The 25,467-nt window shown below is 49.9% G+C and overlaps 1 protein-coding gene across 1 annotated transcript in view; it reads left to right on the plus strand.

The window, feature by feature from the left end:
- The window catches only part of SCN5A (sodium voltage-gated channel alpha subunit 5), a 102,179-nt gene that overhangs the window by 40,735 nt on the left and 35,977 nt on the right, over nt 1–25,467 (plus strand). The window contains exons 12-18 of the mRNA XM_079933139.1: nt 402–773; nt 5,781–5,913; nt 6,853–7,088; nt 16,192–16,365; nt 17,653–18,009; nt 22,440–22,880; nt 24,338–24,499. Of these exons, the coding sequence (XP_079789265.1) occupies nt 402–773; nt 5,781–5,913; nt 6,853–7,088; nt 16,192–16,365; nt 17,653–18,009; nt 22,440–22,880; nt 24,338–24,499 (1,875 nt within the window). The remainder of the gene's footprint in view (nt 1–401; nt 774–5,780; nt 5,914–6,852; nt 7,089–16,191; nt 16,366–17,652; nt 18,010–22,439; nt 22,881–24,337; nt 24,500–25,467) is intronic.

Genomic DNA, 25,467 nt, shown 5'->3' on the forward strand with positions numbered 1-25,467 from the left:
GTCCCCAGCATTGGGGCTGGGACTGAGGGTCTCCCCATGGTGTGGATTGGTAGGAGCTCAAGGATGTGCCCAAATGAGTGAGGGACATGACTGATTGCCCCAGGCCCTGCTCGGGCCAGGCCTGTTTGCAGGGGCCTTCCTGCCCCCTTCTCCCCCAGATAAGCTTCAATCTCAAAGCCCCAGAGGCACAGGCTTCAGGTAAGCAGAGATCCCAGAAGATGCAGGATTGCCTCTAACGCTGCACCCCTCCTCTGAGCACCCCCGGCTCAGCCCATCCAGTTCCTATGTGGCTGACAAAAGCCCTCAATGCTCCAAGTTGAGCTGGGGCCAAAGCCACAAGTGACAAGCTGGGAGCACGGGGAGAGCCGTCTTCATCATGTCCCCTCTCTGTGTGCCCTCAGAATCATCTCAGCATCACCCACGGCCTCAGCAGGACCTCCTTGAAGCCACGCTCCAGCCATGGAAGCATTTTCACCTTCCGCCGACGGGACGTGGGTTCTGAGACAGATTTTGCAGATGATGAAAACAGCACAGCCGGGGACAGTGAGAGCCGCCGCACATCACTGCTGGTGCCTTGGCCCCTGCGCCGGCCTAGTGCCCAGGGACAACCCAGTCCCGGAACCTCAACTCCAAGCCACGTCCTCAATGGCAAAAGGGACAGCGCTGTGGACTGCAACGGGGTGGTCTCCTTGCTGGGGGCAGGCGACCCTGAGGCCACTTACCCAGGGAGCCGCCTCCTCCGCCCTATGATGCTGGAGCGGCCCCTGGACACGGTGAGTCCGCCCCGCCATGCAGTGTCGGGCGGGTCCCATCTCCCAGACTGGTCACCAGAGCCAGGTCTAAAAGTATTTACTTTTAGAGTAAAGTCAAGTATTCACCAAGTATTTATTGAGCGCCTATTGTGTACTGAGCTCTGGGGGTGAATAAGCCTACCAAAAAATCTCTGCTTCCTAGAGCTTCCAGACAGACAAAAGTTAAAGAAAGAAGACAAGAGTGTATGTATGCATATATGGTATGTAATGATGATAAACAGGGATGACAGTTAAATATTTAGCAGCGAGTAAGGCATGGGCACTGAGACACTGTGGTGACACAGGACCAGCGCCCTAGAGGTCTTGTGTGTGCCAGGTGTGAGCCCTGGAGAGTTGCGGATCATGGAGAATCTGGAGAAGGGCCAGAGTGGCAAGGGAACACTTCTGAGCTTCTGGGCGACAGTTATTCATCAAATTCAAAATATTTTGGCACGTTACAAACTGATACATGTCAAGTAATATTAGCCCAAGCTCTAAGTACTGTGCGAGGACGAAAGTGGGGAAGAGGGAAAGGGAAACCCCCTTATTACAAGGCATTTAAACAATGACCTGAAGGAGGCAAGGAGCGGGGAACCAGGTGAGGGGTGGTGTAGCAGAGGGGTTAGCACCCAGATTCTGGAGACAGATGGGGTTTGCTTACCAGCTGGTTGGCTGTGAGCAAGTTATTTTATTTCTCTGTGCCTCAGGTCTCTTGTCTGTAAAATGGATTTAAAATACCCACCTCAGGGAATTCCCTGGTGGTCCTGTGGTTAAGACTCCACACTGCCACTGCAGGGGGCGCAGGTTTGATCCCTGCCAAGGGAACTAAGATCCCGCATGCCACGCGGTGCAGCCAAAAAATAAAATAAAATAGTAAAATAAAATAAAATACCCACCTCAGGATCGAAGCCAGGATGAACGCGTAAAGCAATCAGGACACGCACGAGTACGTTGATGTGGTGATAATGTTGTAGTAACATACTGTCATTGCATCATCTGTGGGAAACATGTTCCAGGCCTAAGGAACAGCAAGTGCAAAGGCCCTGAGACAGAAGCATGCCTAGTGTATTTCCTAGAGGAAATGCCACGAGGGCAGTGTGGCTGGAAACCAGGGAGTAAACGGGAGGGGAGTTGGAGCAATTGTCAGAAAGGTGACGGGAAGGGAGGGCCAGATCATGAGAGGCCAGTCAGAGCTTTGATCGCTCAGTCAGCCTATCCCATGACAGGCTGATGTCTGCCCAACCAGTCACCGAGTGCCCTTGCTGACCCCTGCCCCCAGCACAGGGCTCAGAGCAGCCCACCCAGGAAAAGGGCAAATGTGGGTCTCAGACCCTGAGGCCTGCAGGAGGTGGAGGAAGGCAGACCTTCTGAGGAAGCAGGGCAAGACAGGGAAACCTGATCAGGAAGGTGGAGGCAGGCTGAAGAGGGTGCTCACAGCCAGATGGCCTGTTTTGCTCCAGCTCAGACACTTGCTCTAGCTGTGGGACTTTGCACAGGCAGTTAATCTCTCTCTGCCTCAATTTCGTCATCTGTTAAGTGGAAATAAAAATAATATCCACATCAGAAGGTGGTGGTGAGGACTAAAAGTGTTAATACCTGTCTGGTGCTTAGACCAGTACTTGCCTCATGTTCAATAATAATTATTATTATCTCTGATTGTTATTATTGAGCGGGACGGAAGGAGTGAAGACTTGGGGCCCTCGTGCTCCTCTGGAGCAGGGAGTCAAGGAGAGGGTCCTGGGAATGCACTGGGTGCAGACCATAGCTTCTGGGTGGGTCTGGGGACCCACCTGGCCATTACCTGGAGGGTGGGGGTCTGGCTTCCCAAGAACACAGATTCCCAGTTGCTGCAGGTCCAGCCCTGGAGCCTCAGCCTTGTGGAATCAGGTCAACAGCTGGAGCGCTAATAGAATTCCCTAATCTCATTAGGGAGAAAATCATCTCATTGTACTGCACGTGTCCGGAGGAATCCAAGTTCAAACACTTCATTACCGGGAACTCTGACTTCACCCATTCTCACTTCTGTGGGGCCCATTTATAACCTTAAAGGGATTAGCGGGCCAAGGGGGTTATCTGCAAAGTTAAAGGAATTAGTGGACCAAGATGGAGATGTTGAAAAGTTAAAGAGATTAGCAGGCTGTAGGCCTCTGAGGATGCCTTCCCTGCTTCAACTGGGTCCCTGGTGACACCTCTGCCCAGTTCTAGTCTGAAAACAAAGCACAGTGTCGGGCACATAGTGGTTTCTTCATCAACATAGGAGGCTGCAGGCCCAACAGACAGCTCACTTTAATTTGGGGCAGAGGGTGAAGGTTTACTTTGCCTGCTGTCTGTGTGTGTGCCTGGCCCCAAAGGCAGAGGGAGTGGGGGAGGCACCTTGAACAGATTCTTCTCCCTCCTACCCATGCCCCTCCCTGCCCCCGTCATCTTAGGGACAGAGCTAGAACTTAACTCAAGCCCCTGAGTGCCAAGTATTTATCCATTTAACCCATATCTATCCAGTGCCAGCCCTCTGCGTAGAGTGCCAGTCTTTAAGGCTCCAAGGATATAACAGTGAACAGAACAGACAAGAGCTCTGACCTCATGGAGTTGGCATCATAGGCAGGAAGACAGAGAGTAAACTGATCAATATTTCTAGGGACCAGTAAGGGTCATGTGATTGATAGTTGCTAGGGGGAGGGCTGGGAATGGGGGCTATTAGTTAGAATATGCAGGGAAGTCCTTTATGTGGAGGTGACGTTAAAATTGACCAACAGATGATTTTAGGGAGCCAGCCACGAAGACGTGGAAAAATAGTGTATTAGGCAGAAGGGACAGAAAGTGTAAAGGCACTGAAGAGGAATAAGCTCAACATGTTTAAGGGATGAGAGGGGCCAGGCAGGGCTGGGTGTGGTGGAAACAGAAGGGGATATCAAATGAGTTCGAGGAGTTAGGATTTAGGCTATGCAGGGCCTTGTAAACTATAGAAAAGTTTGGATTTACTCTGAGTAAGATGGGGGGAGTTGTTGATCAGAGGATTATCATGATCTGATTTACTTTTTAAGGGAATCCCTTTCAGCTGTGTAGAGAATAGAGGGGAGAGAAGAGGCCAGTTAGGAGGCTGTTGTAGTAGTTTTGGGAAAGAGATGATGACAGCTTGCACTAGGACAGTGTATCAGTCAGCTATTTCCACAATACTGCTGTGTACCAAACTACCCCCAAAGTCAACGGTTAACAACAAGCCTTTATTCTCACGCTCACTTCTCTGCAAGTTGACCATGGTTTGGCTGGTCTAGGTTGACCTTGGCTGGGCAGCTCTGCCTCAGACTGCACATGGCCTGGCTCCATACTATAGGTTAGGCTCAGGGCTGCTCCCCTTGTCTTTGTCCCGGGCTGAAAGTGTGGCAGCTACTTGGGGAAGCTCTTTTCCTGGAGGATTACTGGAGCACAAGAGCAAGGCAAATGGCACAAGCACATTCAAAGCTTCTGTTCACATCATGTCCACTAACACTCCCTTGGCCAAAGCAGGCGTGTCACCAATAAGACAGGGAATTTTGCTTCAGTCACAGTGGGAGAGGAAAAGGTAAATATTTGCTGAGTGATAACCCGAACTATCACAGATGGTAAAGGAGAGAAGTTGGGAGAATTTAAGACATGCTTGTGAGTTAAGCTGGCCAGATTTGTAGTTGCATTGGACCTAGGGTACTACTGTTCCACCAGCTATCTCAGCTTTCTCAGGTGCCTCTGCTTGAATACTTCAATGACTGGGAGCTCACTCCCTCCCTAGGCAACAGTTCAAGGCAGTCCTACCAATCGCAAAAGCTGACCTGAACTTGAGCCCAGATCATTTTGGTACCCACCCCGGGCCCTGGCTCTGCCACCCTGCGTTGTCTAGGCCCATCTTCCCTCTGACAGATTATGGAGCCTCGCTCTTGCACGCTGAACAGCGCAGTGCCTTTAGCAGCCCCAGCTTGGGCTCACGGACTGTGGTCATGCACGGCCATGCTGACATGAAGTCTTTGCGGGCCCCTCTTGGTTCTGTGGGGGGCTCTGAAGTAAGCCTCGGGAATGTCTGCTGCCACCCCCTTCATTAGGACACACCCCGTCTCCATTTGTAGGCCTGGTTCTTTTACTTACAAAAATGACACAAGCACGTTGAAAACAAATCCAACAGTGCAGAAGTAAAACTCCTTGCCCTTCCCACACAATCCCATTCCCCGGATATAGCCACTTTAACAATTTAGTGTGTTATCTTCCAGATCTTTTTCTTGTTTTCTCATCAAACTGTTTGTCTTGGAAGTGCTCCCATGGGAACATATGTGTAACAGCCTCGTTCTCCTTATTGTCTGCGTCAGAGTCCCGAGTTGGACTGTATCCATAATTGATTTTAATATTCTTCCTATTGATCAGTTGTTTTGTTTTTACGGTATTTGCAACAACGCTGCAGTGAACATTGTTGCATACGTATTTTTGGTGCACGTGTATAATTATTTATGAAGTTTGATTACTAGACAAGGAAATGCAGAGCCAATGTAAAATTTTCTTGGTAGATGTAGCCAACCTGCCTCCACAAAAGCTCCCACCAGCTGTGTCTGAACATTGTGCTTTATGCTTCCATTAATGTCACCTTAGAGCACGGTGGATTTTTTTTCAGCTTTTGTTGACTCTGGGGAGCTTGGGGTCAATTAAGACTCCCAGATTGTTTTTGCATGTACTAATGTATATGTCAGCATCTGGTTAAAAGAACCTGGTACATGTCATTTCCCGTCCACACTCAGGAATCACCACTAATGAGAGATGGTGAAAAAAAAAGAGAATGAAGGAGATAATGATTGGCGAGAGGGGAGTTGTTAGCTGGGAGGGAGTTGGGAGCAAAGAAGCCCAGCACCCAGTGTCCCATCAAGACCCCCATGTGGCCCCCTGTGACCTCTCCAACCTGAGTCTGGGGCAGCTGCCCCAGATCCAGGCAGACCCCCGTCCCCAGGCTGATGCATATCTCCCGGTTACACCCAGACCACACCGTCGGAGGAGCCAGGCAGGCCTCAGATGCTGACCCCCCAGGCTCCGTGTGTGGATGGCTTCGAGGAGCCAGGAGAGCGGCGGCGAACCCTCAGTGCAGTCAGCGTCCTCACCAGCGTACTGGAAGGTCAGCCCTGGTGTCATCCAAACACTCCCCACTTCTAGTCTGAGCACCCTCACAGTTAGCCAGGCCTGAGCCAAGTTCACCCCAGCTGCTTTGCCTGCCTTGGACATCCGCACAGCTGTCCCAGACTTTTCAGTCTCTGTGGCCTGTCCTGGGTGTCTTTTCGTCTGTTCCAGCGTGTTTTTTCCTGGGCATCCTCAGGAGCCATGTCTGTGTTTCTTCCAAGCATCCCCACAGCTGTCCTGGCCTGTCCTAGGGGCTCATTGGTCTCATCCTGTCCTCTCCCAAGCATTCCCATGTCTGCTGGGACCATCCCATCCCAAGCATGCCTGTTCTAGCTTATCCCAGCCATCCCCATATCTACCGCAGGTTATTCCAAGCCTCCCACATCTGTCCAAGCCTGTCCCACTTTAGGCAACCTCACATCCAATCCATCCTGAACTTGGCACCCCCTGATTTGTCCTCTCCTGTCCAACATGACTTCTGTCCCAGGCATCCCCCCCGCATCTGTCCTGACATGTCTCAGATATCCACATCTGTTCCTACCTGTTGGGTCCTGGGTGTCCTTATATCTGAACTCGCCTGTCTCAGATGTTGTCTCAGCCTATACCTCCCCTGAGTGTCCGCAGATCTATGTGGGAGTGTTGTCTCAAGAGAGCCCACATTTGTCCAAATCTATCTTGTCCCAGTTTTCCCCACATCCATCCTGGTTTTCTGTCCCTGTGGCCCTCTTCTCCCGTATTCCCAGAGTAAGGAGCCAGGACATAGGCCACTCTTTCCCTTAGTCATCCCTGCCCCTCTTTCTGTCCCCCTGTCATGTAGCAGCCCTGTCATCTCCTGGGTAGGTCATACATCTTTTCTGGAATACCACGAGTTATATAAGAGTTGGTCAACAAAAACAAACCAGCTCACTGGCTCTCTGCCCCGCCCCCTCCCACCCAGAGTTGGAGTCTCACCGCAAGTATCCGCCATGCTGGAATCGCTTTGCCCGGCGCTACCTGATCTGGGAGTGTTGTCCACTGTGGATGTCCATCAAGCAGAGAGTGAAGATCATGGTCATGGACCCATTCGCCGACCTCACCATCACCATGTGCATCGTGATTAACACACTCTTCATGGCACTGGAGCATTACAACATGACAACTGAATTTGAGGAGATGCTGCAGGTCGGAAACCTGGTAAGGGCTGCTGGCAGCTGACTCTCAAATGGGCATCGTGTTGTGAAGGGCTCTTGGCCAGCTGGCACAGCCTTTGTGGGTAAGGGAGGAGTGACTCAGAACACGAAAGGATCTTCTGAAGATAGGAGTCATTGTGGAAGACCTTGTGGGCGGAGCCTCAGGATCAGCTTTCGTGACAGATGTAATTGGGACTGAGAGGTTAGGGATAAAGATGCCCAAAAGCTAGAAAACAAAAGTGAGTTGAGTGTGAGCCTGAAATGTGTGGGGACATGAGGTGTGGCAGTTAGTAACGGAGGAGGAGAGTGCATGCAAAAAGAGGCAGTTCTCTTAGGGAAAGGATGGATGGATGGCTGGATGGAGAGAAGGAGGAAGGGAAGGATAGAGAGATAGATGGATGGATGGATGGATGGATGGATGGAGTGAGTAAATCAGGCAGAGCCAGATTTGAATTCTGACTCAGCTCTTACTAACTATGTGACCTCTAGCAAATTACTTAGTTTCAGTAATTGGTACAGTAAGTATTTGTTGAATTTAATAAATGTAAAATTAGTATGACAATATCAACTTCATAGGAAGCTAATGAGGATTGAATAAGATAATGTGTATAATGTGCTTGGCTCAGAGTTTGATAAACCATAAGCACTCAAAATAAATGATAGCTGTGGTTATTATCTTCGTTGTTGTTATTAAGGAGACTGTCCCTGGAAGTCAGAATGTCTGGGTTCTAATTCTGATTTTTTTCTTCTTGACACCAAATCAAGTCCTAGCTCTTCACTCTGAAGATGGAAAACTGAGGCCAGAGAGGTGACATAGTGATGGCATAGCTGGGCATGTAGCTGTTGTCTCCTGACTCTGGGGGACAGGGTCCTACTGGCTCTGTCCAGGTAAACAAAGGGTCGACCCTTCTGCAGAAGATCCTAGAGCAAAGCTGCAGAGAGCCCACTGGCCTCTGAAAGGAGCTCCTGGGATCATCACTGAGGTTGAGTGGGGGGAGGGGGTCATTCATTCCAAGCTCTCTCCTCTTGCAGACCCAGCCCTGTCTTGGTCCCAGCTGCACAGGTGGCCCCCACACGTAGACATGTCTCCTACACTGTGGAGTGTGAGGATTTTCTTCCCTTATTACTTACCACCATATCCAGAACTCTAGATAGTTCTCTACAGGGTCTATTCAAACTTTTTCACAAATGTGAGTCCGTTTTGCTGTGATTCTGCTTTTCTTTTCTTCTTCTGTATACAAACAGAAGGAAAAGCTAGATATCAGTCTGTAAGAGTCTTGTGGCACAGTTGTGCCTGCCTTGTGTTGGGTGGTCTTCAGAGGGTGGGTACATAGGATTTCAGTTGAATACAGTTTTAATGGAATGTGACCGTTGGGTTGGACTGAGCAGCAGTCGAGGTGATGAAGAGCACTGGTGGCTTCCCTGGAGCATTAAGTTGTGATTGAATTGCAGTCGTGTTAAATTTGTGGTTCAGTTATTAGTAATGGATCATGTCATTGGATTACAGCTCTATTTTGTTCTGTTTGGATAGCTTTATTGCTAGTATGTAAGGTTTTGATTGTCTTGCAGTTAATATATTCTAGATGGTTTAAATATTAAATGTAAAGAAACAAAATCACAAAAATAAGCATGGGTAAATAATCTTGGTGTGAAAAAATCCTTTCCAAGCATGTCACTAAAGACAAATTCCATAAAGGAGAAGAATGATAGATTTCACTAATGTTTAGCCCATCATATAAACAAAGGCAAAAGGCAAATGAAACGTCTGTTCCTAGCAATACTGTGGACAAGGAAACCTGAGATGTTTCCAACTGTGAAACAAAAATACAGCAAACATTCTTTGACATGCATAATAAAGTTCATGAGAAAGTAACAAAAACCCCCAAGTGCCAAAAACAAAGAGGTACTTAAAAACCATAGCAGTAAACGTGTGAAATCGTTCTGTAGTTGCCCTAGGGGGTGGGAGGGGTGCTGATTTGAGTAATCTTGGGGGCTTGGATTTCTGTGAACACGCAGGGACAGGACTTATATTTGGGACAGTGCAGGTAGGGTTTGGAACTGAGTAGCCCCATAAGAATATGACCCTATGTTCAGTAAAGTGGTGAACTCAAATAAATCCACACACTGACCCTGGGAAACAATAAGGAAGGAAGGTTGTCAGTCTCAGCCAGGGCTGGAGGCGGGTGAGGGGGTGGGGAAGGTAACCTCCAGAAGCTTGTGACTATGAATTTGACCTTATACAGATTTGGAGTTCAGATTTATACCTGGGTGTTCCTGGAAGCTATGTCTGAAAAATTAACACACAAAGTGATCCTGGCAATCATAGCTAATACTTGTTGAACACCTAATTTTTATAACAACCAGTAAGGGGGATGGTATTATTATTACCCCTGTTTTACTAATAAGGTAACAGAGGCACAGAGTGGTGAAATAATTTAACCAAGGTCACACAGCCAGGAAGTGAAAGACCCAAGATTCAAACCCAAGCCATTTGTATCTAGAGTTCATCCTCTTACCTAGTGCCTTACACTGCTGTGCTGCAGCACTAGCTTTTTTCCCATCTCCCTGCTTCGAGTCCAAATTATACTGGAGTCCTTGTCAGTGTGGTAAGAGAAGAAAAAGAAGAATTATCTATAGAAACAATCCAAGAAAATCTACAGAAAGACAATTAGAACCAGTAAGAGAGTTCAGCAATGTTGGTAGGTACAGACTCTGCATACTAAAATTAATTCTGCTCCTAGCCACCATCAATGATCATTTGGAGAGTACTTTCTAAAAGTTAACACTTACAATAGCAATAAAAACTGTGAGGAATCTAGGAATAAATGTAGCAGAAGATTGTAAATTTTATATGAAAAAAATTACAAAACCATTGAAAAATATAAAAGAATAAATTAGTGAAGAGATATGCCATTTTCATGGATAAAATTCTGAATACTGTAGAGATATCAGTTCTTACCAAATTAACCTGGATGTTTAATGTAATTCTGATCAAAATCCCAACACATTTTTACCCATGGGATTTGAAAAGGCGATCCTAAAATTAATATGGAAAAATAATGTCTATGAAACAAATTAATGAATCAGCTGGGGAGCTTACCGTACCATGTATAAGATGTATTATAAAGCTATAGTAATTGAAACATTATAGTATTGGTGCAATATAGAAAAATGGACCAGTACTACAGAATCAAGAACTCAGAAATAAGAAATGCATATTTGGAGACTTGATAAATATCAGAGATGGCATTATAAATCAATATGAAAATGACAGATTATTCAATAAATAAGATTGGGAAGAATAGTTATCTCCTTTTTTTTTTTTTTTGGCTGCACTGCATGGCATGCGGAATCCTAGTTCCTGGACCAGAAATCGAACCCACGCCCCCTGCAGTGGAAGCACTGGAAGCATGGGGTCTTAACCACTGGACCATCAGGGAAGTCCCCAGAATGGTTATCTCTATGGAAGAAAATAAATTAGATCCCTACCCCATACCATGTTCATTAATTAGTTGCAGGGAAATGGATTCAACACCTAAAAGCAATAAAATAAATAAAATTTTAAAGCTTTTAGAATAAAAATGTGGAAGAATATTTAAAATTTGGAGCTTAGGAAGGCTTTCTCCAACATACAAAAAGTTCATACCATGAAAGAAAAGATTGCTAAATTTACCTATGTTAAAAAATTTGTAATATGTGTACAATAAAGGATATGGTAAACAAAGTGAAATCACTACCCCAAACTGGAAATTGATGTTATGAAAAGTATTTAACTGGAAAGACATGGAATCCAGAATATGCATTGAATGCTTACACATCAATAAAGAGAAGAGGGACAATCCACTGGCAAAAACACAACCACAACAATGGACAGAAGAAATGACAGAAGAGGAAATTCAGATAGTTATAAACAGATGAAAAGAAACACAGAGGAATGCAAATTAAATCAACACTGAGATACTGTTTCTCACCCATTAGAGAATCAGAAGTAAAATTCTGTGTGTTGGCAATGATATGAAACAGCGGCAACTCACACTTTGTAAGAGTGTCAATTTGTTACAACCATTTCAGGGAACAGTTGTACAGTATCTGATAAGTCACGGATATGCATACCCTATAACAATTTCAGATATACATATTCTTCAGAAAGTCCCACACGTCTGTATAAGGAGACATGTACAAGAAAGCTCTTTGCTGCATTGTTAGTCACAGGGAAAATTGGAATCAATCTAAATATCTATCCCTCCACTTAAAAATGGATAAATAAATTGTGGTGTTTTCATACTGTGCACAGTTAGTGCACCATATGAATACTGTGAAATACTGTGCACAATTAGAAGGAATATGTATACATCTTTCAGTATGGATAAATCTCACAAACATGATGTTAAGAATAAAAGGAACTTGCAAAAAAGAACACATATGGTTATAGAAACCTTAAAACGATGCAAAAATACTATGCATTAAAACTGTAAAAACATGCATGGGAATGATAAACATCAAATTCAGGATGGTGATTACCTTGGAGTGAATGTAGTCCTATGGGTTTTACCTGCGATGGCAGGTGGTGATCAAGACTATGCAGAAGAAGACAACTGTTTAGGTTCATGTCAGGTTCCATCATGTGGGCCAGTGACTTAACTTCTCTGTATCTCAGTTTCCCTATCTGTAAAATGGGGATAACAATAATATCTCATAGAGTTATTGTGAGGATTAAGTGATTCAATATATGTAAAGCACTAGTACAGTACCTGGCATATAGTAAATGCTATTTAAGTCTTTGCTATTATTTTGAGGGAAAAATGAAACAAGATTTGCAGCAAATATGGCAAAATGTTAATATTTGGTAGAGTTTGGTAGTGGGTACAAAGGACGCATCATATTATTCTATACTTGTTTATATGCTTAAAATATTTTATAATTTTTAGAAAGTACAACGACAAAGATAAATGACAAACCAAGAAAATTGCAATGCACACGGTAGATAAAGGGATAATACCCTTAATATATAAAGTATATATATAAACAACAACAAAAAAAGGCAAACACCCTAATAGGAAAACAAGTAAAGGATATGAACAGGCAATTTCACAAAAGGAGAAATACAAAAATCAAAGAAATATCCAACAAAGCAACAGTAAAAGATGGCTTTTGTCCTATTGGATTGGAAAGGTTAGTGGGACAGGAATTAACATTTTTATGAGGGAAACAGTTATCCCATGTGGTTCATGGATTTGGTTAAAACCGATCTCTGAGGATCTTTTAGCAGTTATGTGTCAGAATCTCTAAAAATGCTTGTTGGCTATGCAATTCCATTTCCAGAAATTTATACTAAGAAAATAATTGGGCAAGTTGTTTTAAAATATGTATGTGAAAGGATATCTATTATGGCAATGGTTTTTTAAAATTTATTTATTTTATTTATTTGGCTTCATCAGATCTTAGTTGCGGCATGCGGGGTCTTAGTTGAGGCATGCAGGATCTTTCGTTTTGGCGCGAGGGCTCTTCGTTGCAGCACGCAGGCTCAGTAGTTGTGGTGCGCGGGCTTAGTTGCCCCGAGGCATGTGGGATCTTAGTACCCCAATCAGGGATCAAACCTGTGTCCCCTACATTGGAAGGAGGAGTCTTAACCACTGGACCACCAGGGAAGTCCTGGCAATGTTTGTAATAGGGACAAAAGAATGCCCATCACAAAGAAATGGTTAAACTACTTATGGCACATCTGTACCGTGGAATATCCCACAACTATTTTTTTTAAAGGAAAAAGAAAATAATGCTGTAAGTGATGTTTAAATGGCATGGAAGGATGTTCACAAGGTGTTACATTTCAAAAGCAAGTTTACAGTGTGTACAGGATGATCCCATTAAAGACATTAGCCAAGGTCAGGAGAGTTTGGGGTTTCTCAAAAGTCCTCCCACTTTCTGGGAAGCCACCATTAGCACTGATGACTCCGTGTGCCACCTGCCAGGAGTTGGGGGAGGTGGGTGCCCACACTCACAGCCTGCCTGCTAGATCCCAGTGAGCCTATAAATCATGCAGAGCCGTTTGTATCTGAAGCCCCTGCCTGGGCCTGGAGTTTTCAGCAGCTATAATAAATGAGGCCAATGAGAACAACAACCGCCCTCTCTTAGGCAGTATCCACTTGACGTCCATTAGCTCTAACTCTTAGAAACCATCTATGGTGTTATTATTATCCCATTTTACATATGGGAACACTCAAGGCTCAGAGAGATGGGGAAACTGGCCCAAGATCCCACTGTGGCAGACCCTGCTTTGGAACTCGGGTCTGGCTGCCGTTCTTTGCACATCTTAAACCATCCAGCTTTGATCTCATGTCCTTACAATGCCAGTGGTGAACCTTTGAAAGGAGTCACACCAAAATTCATGTACTTCTAAAGCAGTGGTTCTCAAGCTTAGCTGCACATTAGAATCACCTGGGAAGTTGATAAAACTCTCGCTACTTGGGTACTCCAGTCCAACTTAACTCGAATCTGTGGAAGTGGGACCCAGGCATCAATACTTTTAAAATTCCTTAGGGGGTTCAAAGCGCACCAAGTTTAAGAACCATGGCTCAAAAATAGCACTTCTCAAACTTCAAATCACCTGTGAGTCTGGTCACAATGCAGATTCAGATTCAGCAGGTCTGGGGCCTTCAAGATTCTGCATTTCTGAAGACCTTCCAGGTGATGCTGTTGGTTCTTCTGCTCATCACCTCCCCAAAGGCAATCCCCAGGAGCCTCCCTCTGCTGTCCTTTTCTTGCTGACTTCCAACACCACCTTGTATCTGTTATTTTGCTGCCAGAACAGCTGCGAACCTGGGCAAAGTGAGGTGGGGGGTCTTTCCTGAGCTCCTTTACCGAGACATGCGTATGTCTCGCTTAAGACTCGTGGGTCTTAAGCACGCACTCACTCACCCTGGCATCCTCAGGCAGTGGCCGGGGAGACCAGAGGGCTGGGGCCAAGGAAGGGCAAATCCAGGCCCCACCCTTAGGAGCTCTCAGCAAAGCCCGACGCAGGGAATGCAGCTGGGTGAGGGCCGTTGCTGAGTAGGGAAGGCCTCAGGAAGACGGACATGGAGCTGGGCGCTGCAGGAGGTCTAAGGCCCAACCACTGGCATGCTTATTCAGCCAATATTGATGGCCCGCCTGTAGGCTGGGCACTGTTCCAGGTACAGTAAGACAGGAAAGGTCCCTCCTACTGTGGAGTTTACAGTCTAGCCAGAGGAGACTCAACATACAAACACACAGCTACCGTACAGTATGTCAGGGTGGCATATGAGGGAACAAAAAATAAAGCAAGGAAGAGGATAAGCACAATCGTGGGTGGGGCCCCGATTTTAAGTGTTGAGAAGTTTTGTTGAGTTGATTAGGTGGCTTTTAAGCAGAGACCTGAAGGGAGTGAGTCCTGTGGATTGGGGAGGGGAGGATCCAGGGAAAGGGAGCAGCAGGTACAGAGGCCCTGAGGAGGTGATGGCAAGGAGGCAAGTGTGGCTGGAAGAGTAGTGGGAGATGGGGTCAGAGAGATGGAAAAGTTATGGGGGCAGGGAAAGCGGCAGAACCCAAGGATGCCTCTTCACATGTGAGGGCAGCCTAGGAATTTGAGCAGAGGCTGGAGGATTTCGGGGGCTCTCCCTTCCCTAAGACCCCAGCTGGTGGAAGGACAGTTCTCTCTGGGCACAAGCACTAAAGGGACCACTGAAGTCACATGGGCTGGGCTGATGGGTGGTGCCCTGTATGGTAGTGCAGAGGTGCCCACCCACCTGCCATCCTAGTGCCCTCCCTGGGCCAACAGCAATCCCCTGCCCCCCAGCCCACTGCCACAGGGCCTCATTTCCGGAGAAGGGAAAGGGCTGGTGCTGGGGCCACCAACAGGTGCAGATGCCTCTCCTTCTCTCCTTTCAGCACAGAGTCTCCTGAGGGCAGGTGCCAAGGACAAGGTAACCCCCACTCCTGAGTGCTGACCTCAGTGAGATGCCTCAGCCATGCCTCTGCTTCTGACCTCCACAGCTACTGAGGCCCTCGGACCTCAGGCCTCCCCTGCAGAAGACCGCAGAGCCTCCTCACCACCCTCAGGATAACCCCACCCACTACCCCACCTGGCTCCAGGAAGGCCTGATATATAATGGCACCAACTTCCTGCTAGCCACACCCTCAGGGGATAGCCCCTCCTCACAGAGCCATGCGCCCTCCTGCCATAGCAGTTGACACAGCTCAGAGCCGTAGGCCATGGTCGGGGCTGCCTGGCCCATCACACGATGGACTCCTTAACCTTGAGTCTCTGCCTTCTGAAGCTGGGCTGCTCAGGGACTCATGAGTCAGTGAACCAGGTGAAGCCCAGCCCCTGCCCACCTCAGGATCGTTTCTAGAAGGGAGAGTGGTTGCTCTAAATCTTGAAGGACTGCACTGAGTTCATCTCCTGGTTCTCAAATTTATGAGCTACTTGACCCCAGGCATGTTACTTAACCTCTCAGTGCCTCAGTTTCTGTACCTGTAAAATGGGGTTAATGATACTTTTCTCGTCGGGTTGTTGGACAGATTAAAAGAAACAATGTATGCAAAGCATTCTAGCCCAGCTCTTGGTACCTAGTCAAGCCTCCAGAGATGGTGGCTGGTTGTTATCACAGTGGGAAGAGTCAGCATGTGGACAGGGAGGAAGTGGGAACAGCATGGGCAAAAGCCATGAGCCATGAAAGCATGTTTGTGGGAATGTGTGTGTTTGGCATGTGTGAAACTTCCTGTGGCCACACGGGCTGGAAGGGGTCTAGAGCTGTGGTGTCAAGGCCCACCCCAGCTTCGCCTGATCCCAGGTGCCTCCCAGAGCTGTGAGTCCCTGCAGAGCCTGCAGTGGGCCCGGCTGTTTCTGAGGCCCAGGCTGGTGGGTCATGCCTGGGAAACAGCAGAGTTGGCTGGAGGCATCAGGCTGGAGGTGTCCCCAAGGGACTGGGCCGTGGCTGAGCAGGCACCCACTGGGGTTCTGGGCGCAGTCAGAGCTGGCAGCCCAGAAGGGGGACCCTACAGGAGCAAGAGTCAGGAGGCAGGGAGCCCCTGCTGCCAGAGGCTTTTTCCAGCCTAAACGTCAGGAACCCCTGATTCCCGCTGCTTCCCAGGTCTTCACAGGGATCTTCACAGCAGAGATGACCTTCAAGATCATCGCCCTGGACCCCTACTACTACTTCCAGCAGGGCTGGAACATCTTCGACAGCATCATCGTCATCCTCAGCCTCATGGAGCTGGGCCTGTCCCGCATGGGCAACTTGTCGGTGCTTCGCTCCTTCCGCCTGGTACACGGCTGGGCCCGGCAGGGGGCGAGTGGGTGGGGGCCTGGGGTACTGAGCCACACCCCCTCCGAGGTCACCACTCAATCACCCCTACTGTGATCTTTCATGCCTTACCCAACAGCTGTTTGCTAGGTACCCCAGGGCTGGTGATGTGGGGGACACAGAGGTGGGCAAGACAGAGGGAGATAGCCCTCCCTCCAGAGGGGCAATTGGGGTGCCCATCCATCATGACGATTTGCAAAGCCCTTTGTGATTCACCATGCCCCCTTTAGTCCTCATAGGATCCCAGGAGAGGAGCTAGTATTGCTACATTCCCATTCCACACTCAGAGAGATGAAACAATTTCCCAAAGCCACATGGCAAGCAACAGGTGGAGCCAAGTCTGCTGAGGCTCTACCTGCTGGTTTTGGAATCTGCATTTTTGAAACTTTAATGTGCACACAAATTGCCTGGGGATCTTGCTAAAGTGCAGATGTGGATTCAGTAGGTCTCGGATGATGTCAAAGCTATGCGTCTGTGGACCATGCTTTGAGTTCAAAATGTCTAAGAGGTCCAGGCATGGGGCTAGAGGTAGGTCAGGGAAGGCTCTCTGGAGGAAGTGGCTTCACTTGGGGCTAGGTAGGCAGGCTGTTGGGGGCAAAATAGAAAGCCTAGGCTGTGGGTTTTAATTCCGACTCCACTGCCAAGAGCCAAGGGACCTAGACAACATACTCCACCTCTAAGGGTTGGCTTCTTCATTTGTCAAATGAGGTAATAATAGTACCACCCTCATGTAGTTATTTGGAGTTCTGAATGAGCTGATCCATCCTAAACATAAGGCCTGGCACAGTGGGTGTTTAATAAATGCTAAACCCCAGCTCCCTTTCTCTGTGATGACTGAGAGGAGGGAAAGATGGAGGTGACTGGGCAAGTCAGGGATGGTTTGAGCTCGCCCAGAAGGATACCTGATGAGGAGGGTTCTGGAAGAGGGACATTCCATGATGGGGGATCTACTGGGTGGTTCCTGGAAGTGAGACCAAGGTGGGTAGGAGGCTGGTGTGGGGACAGAGAGATGGGGTGGGTTGGGGGGAGGAGTCTGGAGCTGTTGACCTGACTCCCAGAGCAGGGCCCGATGAAGCTGCCCTCAGGCTGTGGAGAGAAGCAGTAATGTGTGCTCTTGGACAAACGAGGAGAAACAGGTGTGGGTGACCTTTAAGGGTGCCCTGGGTTCTCAGGCAGGAGCTGTCGGGGCTGAGGGTGTCTATGGGCAGTGGGAGCCAGAGCCCCTCACAAGGACCCCTCCCTCCCCAGCTTCGGGTCTTCAAGCTGGCGAAGTCCTGGCCCACCCTGAACACACTCATCAAGATCATCGGGAACTCAGTGGGGGCACTGGGCAACCTGACGCTGGTGCTGGCCATCATCGTGTTCATCTTCGCTGTGGTGGGCATGCAGCTCTTTGGCAAGAACTACTCAGAGCTGAGGCACCACATCAGCGACCCAGGTGTGCTGCCCCGCTGGCACATGATGGACTTCTTCCATGCCTTCCTCATCATCTTCCGCATCCTCTGTGGCGAGTGGATCGAGACCATGTGGGACTGCATGGAGGTGTCTGGGCAGTCGCTGTGCCTGCTGGTCTTCTTGCTTGTTATGGTCATTGGCAATCTCGTGGTAAGTTGGCCGGTGGCCTCACACACACTCACTCACCTACCCATCCATTCATCTACCCAGCTACCCACCCACCCAGTCATCCATCTGTCCATTCACTTACCCTTCCTTCCATCCACCCACTCCCTCACTCAGCCATCTATCAAACAATCCATCCACCCATCAATCTCTCATCCATCCATCGATTTACCCATCCATCCATCTACTCATTTACCCATCATTCCATCTATTTACTCACCCGTTCATTCATTCACCCATCTGTGCACCCACTTACCCATCCATCCATGTATCATCGATCCATCTATTACTTACCCATTCACTCTTTCATCTCTCTACTCATGCATACATCTACCTATCCAGCCATCAATCCACTCATCAATAACCCACCCACCAACTCACCTATCCACCTGTCCACCTTTTCATCTATCTGCCTACTCAGTTACCAATCTCCCTACCCATTTATGCACTCACTCACCCAGCCATTCATCCATCAACCTCCATCTACTCATTCACTTACCCATCCATTCATCTATCCATCAACCATCCATCCATCAACCCCCATTCACACACACATGTGCACACCTGTTCATCCATCCATTTGCCCATCTATCTACCCATCCATTCATTCACCCACCTATCCATCCATTCATTCATCCATCACCCATCTTTCCACTCACTCATCTATCCCTCTATTGATTCATCCACCTCTACATCCGTCAACCCACTCATCTATTCTCTCATTCATCAGTCCCATCCATCTACTCATTTATCCATCCAGCTATCTACTCACTCACTCATTTAACTATCCATTCATGCACATCACCCATTTCCTCATTCTTCCATTTACCCATCTATTTACCTATTTATTCATTATGTATTCATTTTATATCCATTAATTAATTATTTTCTCATCTACTCATTGTTTTATTAGTTATTCACTGTCAGTGATTTATCACCTGGTTCAATTCAGCTTAACAAACATTTGTTGAGCTCCCATTGCATGCAGAATATTGTGCCAAATGCTGTTGGGCATACAGAGATGAATGTGGCTCTGACATTGCTCACCACCTTGAGAGAGTGAGGAGGTGGAGAGTTCAAACAGGCCTGAGATAACTCTCAAGCTGGTCAGAATGGTCAGAGCCATTAAGAGGGACCCCATGGGTGCTGAGCCCCTTCAGCTGGGGAAATCAAGGAAGGCTTCCTGGTGGAGGGGGTTTCCCGCTGACCTGATTGACAGGTGATGCTAGAGAGGGAAGAAGCAAGGTAAGCAAAGCACAGGCTCAGGCAGGTAATGGTGGTCCAGGGGAGGTGGGGCCCGAGAGAACCTTGTATGTCATCCTGAATGGCTGTGGTGAGAGTTCCTGCTGTCCTGTAATGAGAAGCCCAGGTCTTTGCTCCCATGGCCACCTGTCTGTCCCAGGGAAAGTGCATCTTGCCTTGTGTCTTTACAATGTGGGCAATTCTGGAGTTGAGAGAGATCAAAATCTAAATGCCAGAGAAGGAGACTTTGGAAGAGGCAAGTTTGAGAGGGGTCAGTTGTTCAGGGAGAGGTCAGTGTCCACTGTGGACATGCAGCCACCTTCCTGGGTACACAGGGGGACCACACACGCTCCAACGTCACACCTGCAGTGTCTGGCTACCACTGCCCATGGTGTGGGCAGCTCAGGCTCACAGCGGCTCATAGAGGGATTTTAGGTGATGTGAGTACTGTGGGCTACAGATTCCAGAGCCCTTCTCCAGACCTGCCTGCTTTCTCCTCCCATGTGACTTAACCAGGCCAAGTTGGGGTCGGTCTTCCTCAGCCTCCATAGGTGGAGCCCAGAGAGGAAGCAGAGTGCACAGTGCCAGTGGAACCCAGCTCTTTGGCGGGCCCTGCAACCCCCCTCCCATCCCCTCAAACCTGCCGCCCCTCAGGGAGCCCCTCACTCAGCCCCTGGCACAGCTCTGGGGCTGCCAGACTCTGTGTGTTCCAAGGAGGATGCGAGTACACAGCGCTTTCAGCCCAGGGCCAGGCTGAGCTGCCCTCTCGCACACACAGCCTGCGACTTCCGAGCAGATCTGCCTGGGGATGAGAAGATTAGAGGCTGCTGGAGGAGGGAAGCTAACGCAGCCCACGCGGCCCCCTCCCTGGCTGCCTCAGGAATTGGGCTGCTTCGGGGCGTGGGTGGAAGCAAGATTGTCATTGAAATGGGAAGTGATCATCAGGCAGGGGCTGGGGAGCAGCAGTGTGATTGACAGGGAAAGCACTGGAAGCAGCCGAACTTCTGAAGCCGGCGGCAGGGGAGGCCCTAGCATCTTCTGTGGGTGGACAAGGCTGCCCAGGCACCCCCTGCCCTGCCCCCAGCCTGGCCCCAGATGCCTGGAGGTCAGGGGATGTGAACCCAGGGTGGGCTACCAGGAGCTGAGGCAGGCCAGGCCTGGGCCAGTGTGGACAGAGGCCGGGAGCCTGGCCAGAGGTCAGTGTAGACAGCAGCTCTGCATCACATCACATGTGTCACCCCTCCAGTGACGACATAAAAGAGACTGCCAGGTGTCAAAAGTGATCATCTCTCTGTGGAGATAGAACAGGAGAGCCTACTCCTTAAGCTTTCCATACTGTCCACATGAATGTTAATGTTTAAAGCAAAGGCACGTTTCTGAGGCCTGGCACTCCAACCTTGCCCACTGCTTTCGCCAGAATTCTCACTCCCAGCTCTCTAACAAGCATGTCTCAGGGGCTTGTAAGAAGCCAGAGCAGGGACTCAGATTGGGTGTCCACCTTCACACACCACTCTGCTATAGGGGCCCCCATTCAACTGGACTCCCTTCTGGGAGTGGCTGCGGAGGGGAGACCCGAGCCCAAGGTGGGGAGATTGTGTCTCTGTCCTGTTGGCCTGGCGATGCTCATGAGCCGGTCTGACCCCTGTGTGGAACGAGCCCACCACCATCTTCAGCTACCCTCCCCAAGCCCAGTCCCTTGTCACTCGGTAAAAGTTCTCTTTTTTAACAAAAGCTAAAACTTCACACTTGCAGGGTGGTTTAACAACAAGCAGTAGTCCAGAACCATCCAAAGACAGAGAGATTTTTCAAACCCCCCTTAGGGACGGACATCAAATCCATAACCCCTAATAAATAACTTAAGTAAAGACTGTGTGTTCCGGCACCTCTGAAGCCTCAGCCCCAGGTCCCTCTCCTCTATCCAAGTGTCTAATCCTGCACGCAGCACCCATCCAAGCACCCCTCACTGCCTGGACACAACTCTGTCTCAGTAGCTTGACCCTACAGGCGCCCAGGCCCCCAAGGGCTGCCACCTGGCCTCTTTTCCTGGCATCGCCCTCTTCTCTGCTCATTCTCCCATGTCCTTCACCTGGAAAGCATGGTCGGATCTGGGGAGAGTGGAGAGTGCTCCACAGCTGGAGCCCCAGATCTTTGAGTGGTGACCCAGCTTCAGTGGGGAACTCAGAGACATATCACTGCCCCTCCTTCACCAACAGATGCAGAGGCCTCTTCCCAGGAAAGCCCCAAGAGCAGATGGGTGATGGATGAATGAATGAATGGACGGGTGGGCCTTGCTGATCCCAGATTGGATCTCACTTCCCAGGGAGCAGCCCTGTGCTCACCCTGACCTCACTGCCCCCCATTACCCCCAAGACAGCAAGGCCCCATCTGCAGGCTTTGACATCAGATGAACCCATAGTTCTCCCATTGAACCTGGGCCAACACCCAAGAAACCTGGGTTTGAACGCCCTCAATTCAGACTGTATCTGAGTCCTTGGGAGGAGGGATTGATTCTGGCAGTGAAACGCTGGAAGGAGGACCTCAGTTCTTCTTTGAAGAAAGAATTCTGCAAAGAGACCAAGATTGTGAAAAAGATAAAAGCGTTTATTAGAAGCAAAGTACATGTGGAAAAAACAAAATATCTGTGGAAGAAACAAAGTAAGTGTGGAAAAAACAAAGTATGTGTGGAAGAGCACACAGGCAAGCTCAGAGGGAGGGGCTTAGGTTGCTTCAATAGGGCCAGTTTTCCGGATTTTTTTTCTGGCCAATTCTCTTCAGATCTGGTCCTGGTGTGGGCACGCATCTCTCAGCCAAGATGGATTCCAGCTTGCGTCTTCTCCCTCCTTTTGTCCTTCCCCTAGACTGAGGACCTTCTCTGAGCATGTGTCAGGCCAGGAAATCCATGAGAACACACCCAATCATGGCCCAATGCTCCCGCTGGTATCCCAACTGAAGCATCAGCAGGAGACCAGCTGCAGCTGCTCAGCCTGGGCCTATCGCCTACCTCAGGATGAGAATTTGTCTTTCCTTTTATAGCCAAACTCTCTATATTCAGGAGTATGGGGGGTTAGGATGAGAGCCTAGGGCCCAGGGCTTAAGCCTCGAGCTGTCTGCCTCTGGCAGTGCTCATCATAGCCCCGAGGCTGAGCACGCAGGGCACGGCATTATCTCCACAGGTCCTGAACCTCTTCCTGGCTTTGCTGCTCAGCTCCTTCAGTGCAGACAACCTCACAGCCCCTGACGAGGACGGGGAGATGAACAACCTCCAGCTGGCCCTGGCCCGCATCCAGCGGGGCCTGCGCTTCCTCAAGCGGACCACCTGGGACTTCTGCTGTGGGCTTCTGCAGCGGCGGGCTCAGAAGCCTGCAGCCCTCGCCACCCAGGGCCAGCTGCCCGGCTGCATCACCACCTCCAGCCCCCCACCACCCTCAGAGACAGAGAAGGCGCTGCCAGCCCGCAAGGAGACACGGTTTGAGGAAGGCCAACGGCCAGGCCAGGGCACACCCGGGGATCCGGAGCCCGTGTGTGTGCCCATCGCCGTGGCCGAGTCAGACACGGATGACCAAGAGGAGGATGAGGAGAACAGCCTGAGCACAGAGGAAGAGTCCAGCAAGCAGGTGAGCCCCATCCCACATCCCAGCCCCGCACCGTGTGTGCAGCACCTACTGTCCAGGGGACCCAGCCTCACTCAGAGCATCTGCCCCAGCAGGTGTGGCCTGGAGGGAGAAGACAGGCCATCCCCCAAAAACCAGCCTCATGGAGGCGTGCTGAAACCAGCTCTCAACCCTCTCTCCCCAGCCCAGCCCAGCCCAGCCCAGGAGGGCATCTTGGGAGGGACTGCTGTCCATCATTCATCCCCTGGCTGGTCACGGGCAGCTAATTGTACAGAAAGGGAAACTGAAGCACAGCAAGAGAGAGAAGAGAGAGACTTGCTAGGAGTTCCTCATGCGTCTAGGACAGAGCTAGGACACCTGGCCCCCAGACCCTGCCCTGACCTTGTCACCTCCAGGACTAACAAGGTGGAATGTCTTGGTGAGGGAGGAATGTGGCCTCCAGACCTCCCCACTGCCCCTTCCCCTCCTCCCAGGCCCAGGGCTAATTCTGAGATTTAAAAATAAGCATCCCTAAGATGGCAGGTGTCAGAGACAGCACTATCTTATCTCCCAACCTGTTATTTTTAACACTTAGGACTAGAGTCTGGACAAACGGAATGGTACCCCTCACCGCCACCCCAGCTCCCTCAGTTTTCTCATGGCCTGAGCTAGGCTTAGATGGCTTCTCCCTATAGGTCTCAGGTCAAACAGCGAGGACTGGTTCTCTCTGTTTCGTTGGGCCCATCCTGGCCGCTTCCTCAGGGCCTGCACTGGGTGGGTCTGGCTGAGAAGAGCAGCTGTTCCCTTGCATGGAATTTGATCTGAGGCTCCAGGCTTGATTCCACATCCTCCTGCCTCCCTGTGGTCCCAGAGGCCAGCTTCTGCCCTTTCAGTCGGGCTGCAGGACAGCCACAGTGTCGGTTGGGGGAGGGGGAGCGTTGGCGTTGCCAGGACCACAGCTTCCAATTAGCTCCAGGACGTTCCCAGCATAGGAGTGGAATTCCGCCTGCCTCTCCTTTTCCTCCTCCTTTCCTTCTCTTGAGCCTTTTGGCCCTGGCTCCCTGGGGCCAGTGTGTGTGTGTGTGTGTATGTGTGTGTGTGCGCGCGTGCATGTGCGTGTGCGCGCGTGCTCACACGTGCGGGCACGCAAGCAAGCTGGGGTGCCATGGGAACTCCTGGGAAAAGTCAGCATGTCCTTCCTAAGTAGAGTTGCCAGCATCTGGGAGCTGGGCATCATAGCCCAGCTGTACCCTTCAAGGAGTGGGAGGAGAGGGAGATTTGTCTAGCCTTAGGCCCTTTGCCCGAACCTATCAGGAGCCTCCTTCAGCCTCAGGACGGCCGAGGGAGGGGTCTTCAGTGAGATGAGACCTCATGAAGAGGGCAGGAGGCAGTGCCCCGCTGCATGGGCAGGGCCTGAAGCAGAGCCAGGGTCCTAGAAATACTCCGACCTGGTAGCTCATGGGCTGGGGGGGTCTCTTCAGCAGGAATCCCAGCCTATGTCTGGCAGCCCAGAGGCCCTCCCGGAGCCCAGGTCCTGGAGCCAGGTGTCAGAGACCACCTCCTCTGGGGCCGAGGCCAGTGCAGCTCAGGCAGACTTGCGGCAGCAGCAGAGAACAGAGGCCCCAGCCCCAGGGTGCAGTGAGGTAATGCACACCTTTGTCCCTGAAGCCGGTGGGGCACTGCTGCTGGGACTAGAGGCCGTGAGAGTCCCTGGGCACAGGCCTGCATTTGCTGCTGGGAACCACAGCCACCGTCACAGCCAGTGTGGGAGACCCGTCTGTGGAGCGGGGCATGGGCAGCCCTGTCCTGTTAGGGGAGACACGGCTTGGGGACCAGAGCCATGGGGAATTTCTGGAAGCAGCCCCTCAGGACCACGATGCAGGACTAACCCCAAACTTCTGCTTGTTCACCCCCTCCTCACTCGGTTCCTGTGCTTTGGTCCTGTCGGCACATGTTTGTCCTGTGAATCAGCCCATCCCAGGGGGCTGTGGGAGCTCTGAGAACAAGTTCTTGGCACACAAGCCACCAGCTGCTTCTCACCTGGAGAAAAGCAGAGGCAGCAAACACAAGGCCTGCTGGAGGGCTTTGGGACACAAAAGGGTTTTAATTTGAATTTGCTACCAACATTTAAAACCCAGAAGCTTTTGTGTAAAAACATCTGCATTTCTGATTTCTCTTGAAAAACAAAAGTTGCAAGAAGAGCCGCCCTGCTGGAGACGAGTGGTAACCGCCGCCTCCTTGACACCGGCTGGAGCGCTCCGGTTTGCCAGTTCCCACCTGCCTGCCCTCATTCCATCACCTACCTGGCCCTGTAAACATTTGAGTTTGCAACCCCTGAGCTAACTGGACTGTGGCACAGCTGACTACACCCCACCTCGGCTCTGCCAAGCACCAAAGAAGATGGAGGTCATATGTTCAGAGACAGCACTCAGGGGCCCTTGAACTGCTGCCTGACCTCGGTCCTCATCCCGGCAGCTGTGACTTGCTCCAACAGGATATTTCTCCTTTGCCTTGTTGCTTACGTGAGATGGGCCCATTGGAGGCTTTGTGATCATGGCCAGTTTGTAAGCACGAGGGCCTGGTGGAATCATCATCCTGACTGTACAGGTCA

The sequence above is a fragment of the Stenella coeruleoalba genome (assembly GCF_951394435.1).
Source record: "Stenella coeruleoalba genome assembly, chromosome: 10".
NCBI classification, from domain to species: domain Eukaryota; kingdom Metazoa; phylum Chordata; class Mammalia; order Artiodactyla; family Delphinidae; genus Stenella; species Stenella coeruleoalba.